The sequence below is a fragment of the Sceloporus occidentalis genome, unplaced genomic scaffold (assembly GCF_023333645.1).
Source record: "Sceloporus occidentalis isolate IW3139 unplaced genomic scaffold, rSceOcc1.0.p SCAF_6, whole genome shotgun sequence".
Classification (NCBI taxonomy): domain Eukaryota; kingdom Metazoa; phylum Chordata; class Lepidosauria; order Squamata; family Phrynosomatidae; genus Sceloporus; species Sceloporus occidentalis.
The window spans coordinates 142714705-142727579 of record NW_028316986.1 but is presented as its reverse complement, the minus strand read 5'-3'; the positions used below and the strand labels follow the sequence as shown (position 1 = coordinate 142727579).

The window sequence follows — 12875 nt, the reverse complement described above, 5'->3', positions numbered from 1 at the left end:
TGGACCTATAGTTGCTGCAGTCTCTTGTGCCCTCATTTTTGTGGCTGTGGATGTAATATTGATCATTTCTAGTCTGTTGGCCCACATTTATTTCCCATATTTGTTTATTTATTTGTTTTATTTTATTTTTATCCCACTTTTCTCCCAAGTTGGGACCCAAGGCAGCTCACAACACACACACACACACACACACACACTAAAACAACACTTTAAAAAACACTTAAAATAATCCAATTCAAACAGGAAAAAGTTTTAAAAAAAAACCAATACATCCTACAACATTTAAAAATATGAGGTTAAAAATAATCTAAACCAACCCCCATCCCCTAATAAAATGAGGCCTGCATGATTTTAAAAATCTTGCTTGAACAAAAATGTCTTTCTTTGCTGGTGAAAGGCCAGCAGGAAGGGAGCCAGGCTAGCCTTCCACAGAAGGGAGTTCCACAGGGAGAGAACAGCCACTGAGAAGGCTGTCTCTCGTGTCCTCATCTTGCGAGCCTGGAATGGTGGCGGGACCGAGAGAATGCCTGTATAGGCAGACAGAATCAAAGACAGACAATGCTATCAGTTCTTTAGTCCACTGTTATATAATGGGGTGCGTAACACTATGGAGATTATCACACGTGAGAGACTGCAGCTAATCACCTACAACTACAGTGGACCCTTGTTATACGCTGGGGTTTGGTTCCAAGATTCCCTGTGTATAACAAAATCCGTGGATGCTCAGGTTCCATTAAATATAATGACATAACAAAATGGTGTCCCTTATAAAAAGTGGGAATATTTTTGAGTTTGATATTTGAAATTTGTACTTTTTTGAACATTTTCAAACCATGTATGCTTGAATCGGTGTATAAAAAATCTGTGTTTAAGAGGGGCCCACTATATAATGCAAGTAGTGTACAGTCGCCCCTCCTAACTCTAAGCTAAAGACTATACTGTTCAGAGAAGTGTTCCCAGACATTGCATGATCATTATTTGATGCTTTTAATTTGTTGCCTCCTTTGTATTAATATGTATTATTTTATTATTTTGTAGAATGTACGCCATAGGCAGGCTTATTTTTATCTATTTTATTGATTGTATGTACAGTGCTGTGTAAATCTACAGCACTATATAAATAAAGCATAATCATCATCATCATCATCATCACTTGATCGGGGTTCCCGTTAATACCAAATAACGGCTCCATGACACTTTACCAATGGGAGAAGTGTGTGGAGATGGTTTCATGACACTCTGCCCACAGGAGAAGAATGGCAGAATGTGTGATCCCTGGTCACGTGATTAGCTGACTTTAGGAATATGAGAAGGATGCTGTCCCTCCCATGTAATAATTTCCTATGACAGATGCTTTAATGTAAGTTAATTTGGCCACTAAAAGGGCTTAAAGGAGCCAACTCCTGTGGCTGTCTAACAGGTGCCAACAAGGTTAAGGTAAACACCAAAAAATAAAAAAAGAGCAAAACAAGGAGGAACCCCCACTTCATGTTACCAGAAGTATTTCCTCAAAACTTCAAGCAGTAGTAATAATGAGGAACTATTATTCCATTATATTACTCCATCTTTCAAAGAACCAAGTTGGTATGTGTGTACACACACTAGGGATATAAGAAGTATTCTTAAACATATAAGATGTGTGGAGGCAGCCCCTTTAAAAAAAACAACAAGAACTGTGAGATTTTTTTGCACTTCAGAATATTTTTGTGAAGATTTCATGGAGTTTTGTACAGAGTGTCTTGGGCTTTTTGTGCAAAATCCAGAATATTATGTGTGAAACTTTTGTATTTTAAACCCCCAAAACATACAAAATGTTGTGTACAAAAATATTTTGTGTAGAAAAAAAAAGTTAGAAAAATTATTGCCAAAAAACAACGACAAGCCATAATACTTTAGCAAAATTATAGGGGGGAAAATTGTAAGTACAATGAGAAATCACAGAAATTCTTATACTCCCATTCAATAAAGAGAAAATCTTGTTCTTGTGTGCCAAAACAAAATAACTGAAGATTTGTATTAATAGCAGATAAACATGACTGTGTCAACAAACAACTTAGTCATTTTTGTTTGAGACTTTAGCCATTGTATGTAATTCCTATGAGGAAGAGGTTATGGTGCATCAGACCAAGTCTTAAACAGAGCCTGAAAAAAAAAGTCTTGAGAACTAAGGTACAGTTTGCAATCCAGTTATCAGCTGGGAGTTTAAAGAGTGACTTATAATGGTGGGGAACTGTGCTGAGAAACATGTGATGATATCTCATTTTCCCAGCAGGATTTGTGTATTAGCTATTGGCTGAATAAGGCTCATTTCCTTTTATGTAATGAAGTCTTAATTCTTCAATGAAAAGTTATAATTTTATCTGATTACTGAACTTCATGTCATCTATATTAAGGGAGAAGATGGACAACCAGGTTCTGCAGGACCAGAAGGAAGACGGGGAGACCCTGTAAGTCTTTCAACAAATTTTATAACCATACACCCTTTGAACTTATCTCTTGATCTCAACCAGAAGTTCGGTTTTATGTGAGAAATCTTTAGAAATGTGGGGTGAAACAATTTAAGCCCATCTTTAAGTTCATATAAGTGGTTGATTTCAGGCTTACAAGTTCTGCTTGGCTTTGTCCCCCTAACAGTCTCATGCCCACTTACTGATTCGAGTTAAGAGCAGTGACAGCTGGTGGTTTCCATGTTGGTGAGGCAGTAAATCCATTCTAGGTGTTAATCCAATCTGTTGAAGGAACATACAAGGTGCTGAAACTATTTGGGGGATAAAGGTCAGCACATTGGATATCTTTAGAATCTAACTAAAACATGGAGCAGAATAAACGTTGAAAAGCCACCAACTTCCACTGGTTATTAGTAACAAGTGAAAAATAGTGGTGATAGAGCAGAGTCACATTACAAGAAAAGAGATTCCAGCGGCACGTTAAGAAGAGCTTTTTGACTGTAAGAACTGTTTGAGAGTGGAACGCATTGTCTGGGGGTAGGTGAACTCTTCATTTTGGGGGTTGTTTAAACAGAGGCTGGATGGACATCTTTCAGCAGTGGGTCATGTAGTAGGTATTTCTGCATGGCAGGGGTTCGACTACATAGCCCTTGTGACCCCTTCCAACTTTAGGATTCTATGATGCACACTTTGAACTAAGGAACACAGTGACCCTGAATGCATGGTCAGCCTGAAGGTTTGTTGTCAATCTCAGAAATGTGTTCATAAGTCTGTCTACAAACACCCATTCCTGCATTTCCTGCAAGCTTTCTTCATTTAAATTATCTACTATTTTCAAGCAGGGTGAGATGGTAGAATTCCTAGCTAGTATTATTATTAAATATTTGCAGTTCAATAATTCTTCCTGGTCTAATACAGATCACCCATAAATTTAGCAGCCCACCACTGTCTGTGTTGATTTCCACTAGAAAATGCACATAGTTCCACCCCCCCCCCCCATATTTTTCTTCTTCATATTACTACTTCTCTTTAGAGCTGGGCATTTTCCACCCCTTTCAGGACTGCTGATCCCATGAAAATGTGGGTTGAAATAAGTGGGTCCTTGGTATCTGCTGGGGTTTGATTCCAGGAACAAAACCTGTGGATGCTCATATCCTATTAAATACAATGGCATAGTCAAATTGTGTCCCTTATATAAAATGACAAAATCGAGGTTTGTTGTTTGGAATGTATATATATATTTTTAGAATATTTTCAAACTGTGGATGCTTGAATCCATGGATAAACAGTCTGTGGATATGGAGGGCCAACTTTACTTGCGAATTTGGGTAATACACCTGAATTCAAAAAGGTAATTGATCCCCTCTCAAGCCACCATCCCAAGCTTTGGCTTGGTCACGCTCAGCAGGTGAATGTCTTTTCTTTTAGAAAGAAGGGACATAGCACCTGGGAACAAGCACTAAATTTACTTTAGCATTTCCTTTATACTTCAGCAACACTTTACACACATTGGAAAGTACCTTTTATTAAAGAAGTATAGGATTGCCTTATAATTCTGCATGGATTTGATTCAGTGCTTCACTAAGTCACTGTGTGGGGAAACAAGATGCTTCCCTGAATCAGTCCGCTGGCATACATCATGCACATAAATAAAATGTATTTGTACTTTAAAAAAAAATCCTGAGCCTCTACTTCAAATGAAGTATGTGTCAGCAAGAAATTTGTCAGAATTACTAGACTGTATAAATATTTGATGAGCAAGAGATTTGGAGAATGTGCTTCTACTGATTGGTGAGTTCATTAGCAGATGACATATCCTAGTACATAAAGTGTAACATGAAAGAAAAAGGTGAGTTATTGATACTTCCAGATTCTCTATAATAAAAAAAGGTTTTAAATATTATTATTATTATTATTATTATTATTATTATTATTAGCCTTTATTTATAAAGCACTGTAAATGTACACAGCGCTGTACATGCAATCTTTTTAATTATTTTTTAATTAGGTTTGTATTCAATATACTGTTATTTTATTCATTCATTTTTTCTTTATATGACATCCAAAAAGTAAAAGCCCTCTGGGTGGCTTTTAGGTAATAATTAAATCCTTAAAATCTAAAACAATGATTACATACAAATAAAATGTATTGAATAAAACTGAATGAATTGAATAAAACAAACAGCAGAGAACATTGCTTCTACAGAACCTTACAAATACTAAATGTATTTGTGTATGTACCTTCAAGTCACCTGTCAACTTATGGTGACTCTATGAATTTCATAGTGTTTTCTTATACAAAGAGTATTCAGAGGTGGTTTTGCCAATTCCATCCTCTGAAATATAGTCTACAGCACCTGGTACTTGTTGGTGGTCTGCCATCCAAATACTAACAAGGACTGACCCTGCTTAGCTTCCAAAATCAGACAAGATCTAGTATCTTTAGGTTACTGAGGCCCATAATGATATCTGAGAATGACAGTTACTTGTATGAATGAAGTCCAGAGACGTTACACTGTAATCACTGCAGTTACAGTAAGGAAGAAGAAAATTAGGTCAGCAGAAACATATGATACCTTTCCATGTCCAAAAATCTCTACTAGTAAGAGACTCTTGAGAAACATGCCTGGACTACAGTTTGCATTTTTTGTTCATTGTGCTGACTTCAGTCAGATTTGGTGCCAGGAAAATCACTGTTTGTATTCCCTATAAACAAACAATGTTCCACATCTGCCAGTGAACTTTAGGAACAAAGATCTTCTTTTATATTAAAAAAATGTTCTGTGCTTTATTATCTATTAGTCACTTTGCCTCTGTAAAAAGGTGGCATATAAAGTCTCAAAGATAGCCAGATAGGTAATATTCTTTGAATCACAATGTGAAAGATTTGCCACAGGGATATATAGGAAAACAAAATATCTGGGTCCAAAGTGATAGGAAACATTGGTTTCCCATTTCATAAATGTGCATTCCTTGTTGCTATCCCTTCTGGTTATGTGGCTGTGAAGAGGAACCCAAAAGCTTCTATCATGACCAGACCTGAACTACAGTGAATGAGGATCATCCTGGAACAAGCCATCATTTCCTTTTAAGTCTGAATTTGGGCTTTGTTTAAAATGTTTCTTTTAATCAGTCTGCAAAGGGATATTGTAGCACCTTTGAGATTAATTGTGTGAAATTATAGCATAAGCTTTCATAGACTTAGATCTGCTTCCTCAGACCTAAGTCTACAAAATAATGTATAGTGCACCTGTGCTGTATGCAGGCTCGCCATACGCGGACTTGAGGTCACATGGACAGTGAGCCCTAATATGGCGAATGGGCCATGTCACCGCAGGGGTGCGCTCCATTCAAACGAATGGGGTTTGAGCATATACTCAAGTTGCCTTACGCAGGGGGGTGGGTCCGGAACGGATCCCCCGCCTAAGGCGAGGACAGACTGTACTATAATTTCTTTCACACAGTCAGTCTAAAAGATGCTACAAGATCCCTGTGTATACAGATATTCCAGACTAACACTGCTGTGTCTCTGAATTAATAAGAGCCTGGTTCAACATTATTATTATATTTATGATGAGCAGATGTCCTAAAGATGAGTAGATATCAGTGCCCTCAGAATGGGATGGCAAACACAGTGACCACAAAATACAAATTGAAGCTTGGTGGGTCAGACAGTGTATGTCCATTTTCTATCATTGTACATCTCAAAATAAATCTCTGAACATTGAAGACCTATTACAATTTATACTTTCAGGCCTATTTGATGTGTTTGCTCAGGGCATATTAGAGCTGGTCTAGTGTAATGGTTTGAGGGTTGGACTAGTGCTCTGACTGACCAGGGTTCAAATCCTGCTTCAGCCATGAAAAACCCACTGAGCAACCTTTGACAAATCATAGTCTCTCACCCTCAAAGAAAGTAAGGTGATCAGGAAAGTCTGCATATTATCACCCGACTTGTTCAAGTTGTATGCAGAAAATATCATACAATGACACAATACTATTAGTGGAAAACATCATAGACTTGGAATAATTACTAAAGAAGGTCAAAGAAGAAAATGCAAAGGCAGGCTTGTTGTGGAACATAAAAGAAACAAAAACAATGACCATGGAGGATCTACATAAATTCAACCTAGACCAGTGATGGCGAACCTTTTAGAGACCGAGTACCCAAACTGCAACTCAAAACCCACATATTTATGGCAAAGTGCCAACATGGCAGCGGGGGGGGGGGGGGAGGAAGGACAAGATAAAACAGGATGGCTGAGGGGAGGAAGAGGAGAAAGGAGGACAAGGAAGGCAGGGTATGGCAGTTATGGGGGGAAGAAGGAGGAAGAGGTGGTGGACATTCCCAGGGCACCAGACTGTTTTGAAAATGGAGGCATCTCCATTTTCAAAATGATTTCCCACGTGACCTGGATCTCTCCAGTAGTGAATTCTGACTACCAAAGATCCTGATCATTGTGACACCATGAGAAAGATATGGTAGGTGACCATCATAGGATCGCCTTAGAGTTGCCCTAAGTCGGAAATGACTTGTAGGTGCAGAACAACAACAGCAACAGAAAGTCAGTGAGGTGTAGTGTTGGGGCAATGGTGTGCATGCCCACAAAGAGGGCTCTGAGTGCCCCCTCTGGCAAGTGTGCAATAGGTTTGCCAACACTGATCTAGACAATGAGGAAATCAAAATAGTTAAAGACTTCCTGTATCTTTGATCAAACATTGATCAGAGTGGAGACTGCAGTCAAGTTGTAACCTGGAATCACTGACTGCTCAGAAACTACACAGATGGATCATGGGGATGAATGGCAGAAATGAGTGAGATAGTTGCTAGAAGCTGCCCCCATCTGCCCATCTGTTATGGGCCTAAGTGCACTTAAAAATAATTTTCTAGTAAAGTGAATTGCTAAATGCATCCCACAGTCAGACAGAGCAAATTGATGCAATTGTTGAGTGTCAGACTTCCTGACTCTTTGCTGGACATGCAGCCTTTAAGCTTTTCTGAAAAAGTGGGGGGGGGGGGTCATTATTCCAACATGACTGCCACCAAAAGTATTTAAGTATGTATTGCAAATGTTTTTTCAAAGCAAAAGAAATTGATTTTTAAAATTGCTGGCATCTTGCTCAGCATCTCAGCATCTACAGCATCTACAGCCTACAGCAACTAGGTTTACCAACTCTTAAATTTTGATATTCATTTATGATCATGGCATCATTGTCATTATCACAAAAGCTTCCTAAAATCTACCTTCTGTTTCTTATCATACTGTGCATCTTTGTTGGTGAGAGGGGGCTGGATGCTTCTGCAGCCTGCTCACTATAGATGCAGAAACCTTTCAGTTGGCGTGGCTGCCTAGCTTTTAAGGTGGGGTTAGGGGTTTGGTTTGGAAGATGGATCAGAGTTATACCATCATAGCTAGGTCTCCCATGCAGGATCTCAGCCATCTCTTTTTTTAAAATGTAAGAGCTGGGTGGACCTGTAGTTTGCATATGATCTACTTCAACTGATTAACATCACTACAAAAACTACCCCCCCCCCCCAATATAGTATTCACTCAAGACAAAGAATTAACTTTATGCAATAACAGAGGAGTTGTCTGCACTGGCCAGGATAATCCAGGGTCAGCTCAGAGTATCCTGACCCTGCGGCTGCCCTGACTTGACCCCTTACCTTGGTCTCCATTCCTGCAGTGAGGCAGATGCTGGACACCTCAGTCTAACCTCAGAGCAAACAGCCCATGGCAGCACTGCAGGAATATAGGTCTCTGGATCTTTTCAGATGATCCAGAGCAATTGGTAAATTATTTCAATGCATTATATCCTTGTTTTCCCATAGAGAGTGTATCAACAGATGTTGAGGTGGACACTCTCAGGATCTCTTCCAAGAGATATCTATCTTAATCAGGAGAAGTGGCCTTCTGCAGGAATCAGTAATAACTCCAGCCAGTCGAATTTTGCTTTACCCATAGTAACCATTTATTCTTAAGCTCTCTTTGTAAATACTTCCTTGTTCACAGAGAACACACTGGAGAAGAAAGGATCACTCATCACATGATTTTTTTTAATCTGGTGATTTGGAAAATGGTCCATTTTCGTTAAGATCAATATGGGAACTTCCTCATCCACTTTTTTATTCTTTCCACTGATGATAATTATTATTAGAAATAAGCAAAAGCCTATGACCTTTTTTGGCTTGTCAAAATTCCCAGAATTTATATAGTAATTGCCAAAATTATACACTGGAAATTTCCAGGCTTAGCAGCCCTTCAGAAGACAGCTTTGGCTTGTACCTTTCACAAAACAAGATGCAGAGGTTGAACTAAACAACTTTACATTTTTTAAAAGTAATAGAATTGCTGATAAATTTTATTTCTTGCTAGAACTTGATGAAATTTTCAGGGACAATTGCTCCTTCTGAAGTGAAAAATGTTCTCTCAGAACAGGAGGAAAAGGTTTTCTTTACAACCAGCCTTTATAGCTTGGGGGACTACCAAAGAAAAAGATAGGAACCACTTATGTTTTGTGGTAATTGTTATGAAATCTATATGCAGCACAAATGTGTCTATATATGTATCCCCTTCCACAAAATGTGACCCTAGTTAAGAAACCTGCAAAATTTCAAGAGAATTGGTGCAGTGCTTTTTTTGTGAGAGAGGAGGCATTCAAAAATTAGGGGCAAGTGTTCCCTAACATGAGGTTTACCCTCCAAGTCAACCCTAAGGCAACCTATCGTGGGGTTTTTTAGACAAGGCTTGTTCAGACTCAGATTGTTTATGTTCCTTCCTCCTATCTTTATTTCTCCTTCTTATAAGTCTAAACCTGCTCATTGTATGGTATTTTCAGCGTACAACTTGAACAAGTTGGGTGATAATATGCACCTTTCCTGATCCCCTTGCCAGTTGGGAACCACTCTGTTTCTCCTTATTCTGTTCTAACAGTTTCTTCTTGTGCTAAGTACAGATTGCTTATCAAGGCACTCCATGTCTTTAAGAACATTCCATAGGTTTTTGGGTGTGTGTGTTCTGTGTAGTCAAAGGCCTTGCTACAGCCTTTAAAGCACATGCTGACTTTGTTTTGGAATTCCTTGGTGTACTCTGTTAGCCATACTATATTCCATGTAATTCATTTTTAAATCTCTTTTATATAACTCTCTCATGTATTGCAACCAATGCATTTTTATTTCTTATTGGTCTTGTAGTAAGTTCTTATCGCAGAGCATTCTGGCCTTTGGTTGAAACTTCCCTTTGAGTTCTCTTATCTTGTGAAAAGATCTCTCATTCTCCCTTTTTTGTTGTCTTCTGTTTCTCTCCATTGATTATTATAGTAGGCCTCTTTATCCTTGTGCAGTAATCATTGAATAGTTGCATTCATGATTCTTATTTGTTCCTACCTCTCTTTTGTTTTGCTTTTCTTTTTTCCAATACTGCGTGTAGCATTTTCTGTTACCCAGTGTGCCTTCCCTTTCATTTTGGTCCCCATAATGTCTTCTTGCATTCTTCCTTGATCATGTCCCTGGCTTCTGACCATAGTTCTTCTAGTCCACAGTTGATTGTGCTTAATAGTGCAAATCTGTTTCTTACATTGTCTGTGAATTTTATTGAGATATTGCTCAGATCACATTTTGGCATGATGACTGTTTTTGCTTTCTTCTTCAGCTTTACTAACACGTCCTATAATGGCATAAGGTTTAATGGATGATAGCCCATTTCATCAGAGGCATGGAATGTTACTTCAGTTAACAAATATACATACTTGCATAAGGTGATCAAAACAACAGACATTAATAGCACTTTAGCACTTTAACAATCAGCTGTTGAGTAGTAATGCAAATCTCTTGCATTGATGTGCTGATTAAGACATAAAAAAGAGATTGATAACTCTTTTTCAGCAGTTTTGAGTTGGAATCTGTCTTTGATTTTTTTATTAAACAAGAATTGCTTTCACTGGGAGATAATATCACCTGTGATAGTAGATGGAGAAACTGGTGTTGTGATAAAACTTAAGAGCAAGGGAAGATATGTGATTTTGCAATGGTACTTCTTAATTTAACAGAGATATATGAATTACTCTTTTAAATGTATATTAGTAAAATGTACTTACAACAATATAAATACTATAACTTTTATGCCCTGTAAGTTATAAAGACAAGCTTTCCAAAAGATTTCCAAAGAAATAGAAATTGGACAGCAAGTAGAAATCATTCCTTTGTTTTCCAATTAGAAAAGTTACTGGAGAGAGTTAATTCTAAAGGACTTCCCCAAAGACAATTTCCCCTCTAAGCCTGCAAATCATGATTTATTCCATACTGTTTTTATAACTCTCTCAGAGACTGGCATTTTTCCCATTTGTAATGTTTCCAAATATTCTGTTTTCCTTGGTGGTTGAACAATTGCATGAATAATCTGTTATGTATTAGCCTTTGATTATGGACAGACATTCCTTATCATTTCAGTTAATGCAACACTTAAAGAAATTTTATTTTTATGGCACAGATTTAATTTAACAAGTATTATTGCAAAGCTGAAAAGACATAACAGACCTCTTGGTTCTTCAAAAATATTACACAATTGGGATAATATTTACAATTTGGGAAATTTCTCCCTTTTAATTTAACCTGTTATAATACATTATCTGTTTGATTGTTTCAGTTTTGAGTTCAGCATTGCAAGTTTTTTTTAAAAAAATCTGTTCACTAGTTTTTTTTAAACAAGCAAGCAAAAAATACATAACCAGCATGGTTTTAAGTGTGGAAAAAACTTTTGAAAGATTTATTAGTGCTTTTCTGGATATCCTCCTATGAACATACACATATTCCATCAACAAACAACAAATGTAGTTTATGAAACAGAAAACTATACAGTACTAAAAAAAAATAGGATGACTTTAGTTTTGTAAGTCCTTTTGGGTTTGAATGGACATTAATTAACTTTTGCAGCTGCTAGTATGTCGATAGGAAAATAAAGCTAATGGGAGATTGCCACTATTCCAGCAGTCACTACATCTTGTAATCTGGTTTCCAAATGCTCCATGCATTAATCATTTACTACTTGTATTTGGAGTATCACCCAGATTGTTGAGATGTCAAGAAGTGAGTCATGCAAAAGTAAGTGATCTCTGAGAGATTTTGAGAGGATAGATCCTACTACCTCTCTAGCTGGGACTAACCTGCCAACAGTGAGGCTAGAACTAAATCTTATCCCCACCCATTACTTCAGGGTGTGACATTTCTTCTATTATCCAAGGACTTGAGCCCTTCCCATATTACTGCTGATGAACACTCACACTGTCAGACCTAATTATCATCATCAACTGACTGATGAGCAGGATAATCTGGAGGCCCTTGCCTCTGAACATTTGTAGTCAGAACAGATTAACTCCACATTGGCATGGCAACCAGTAGCCACCCTCATGTGATTGGATGCCACACTCCCAAATTAGTCCTAGGCTTGTTGAATTCCCCACATGGACATTACTGAAGGCCTTGCATTGTACTCAACTTAGCCTTCATTTAGGAAGCCATCTACACTCTAATGTACGGGCAAGCGAAATGCAGCCATGGGGCCACATACAATAGGATGTTAGTCTATTATAATGCACCTATTCTGCTTTTCCCTAAAATCATTCTTCTGTTCCAGCCATTGTGCTTAACCTACATATAGGAAGTCCTGAATCAGGGATACTAATCAAATATTGGCATTAGAAAAATGCTCAAACAAGACATTAGTCACCCGTTGCTTTAAAAGAGAATTAGATAGAAATAGGAGCTCTTCCTGAGCTCCACTTCCCACATTTCACTAGAAAGTTGAAGCAGTGGAAGAAGAAACATTCATCACAAATACAGTGGAAGCTGTTTCTTTTTTTTCAAATCGTGCCGTGAGGCATGGCATGGAATTACATATCTCCACTATCCCAAAGTGTATTTCTGGTTCCGTTTCATCTTGCCTAGTATCTATCACACTTTCAGCTAGCTCCCACCAAGGAGAGGGCTAGTCAGAGTGAGCTCTGAGAAAACCTCACAGTGCCAAAGTTGAGATGGAGTTGCATGTAAAAGGGGATGAAGGAGAAAAGAGTTGTAGGAGACCACTTTAAAAACAGAAGAACTAAAATAAGGAATAAAAGGTGGGTAGTTGCCTGTAAAGTAGCAGTAATGATCTTCTGCTAGAGCTATGTTTGGCAAGCCACTCAACTGACAGGTCAAATATTACTGGACTAGGGTCAGACTGTCAAGTATTCCATGGAACTATGAATGCCCTTGTGTAGGTGGCAGTTTGAGTTTGTATGCTTTTATTCTAATATCATCTGTCAAAGATAGAGGAAAGTACAGTGAAGAAGCAAACCAAAACAACTGGCCTCTGCTATCCAGACAGTTGTGCAAACAGTTATTACTGGCAAAAGGTCATTGACAGGAACAACCCATGCTACCTAGTTAGT

The 12875-nt window shown here is 38.0% G+C and overlaps 1 protein-coding gene across 1 annotated transcript in view; it reads left to right on the top strand.

Annotated features, from left to right (window-relative positions):
- The window catches only part of COL21A1 (collagen type XXI alpha 1 chain), a 113815-nt gene that overhangs the window by 64014 nt on the left and 36926 nt on the right, over positions 1-12875 (top strand). Inside the window, exon 17 of the mRNA XM_089531143.1 lies at positions 2394-2447. Coding sequence (XP_089387269.1) covers positions 2394-2447 — 54 coding nt within the window. The remainder of the gene's footprint in view (positions 1-2393; positions 2448-12875) is intronic.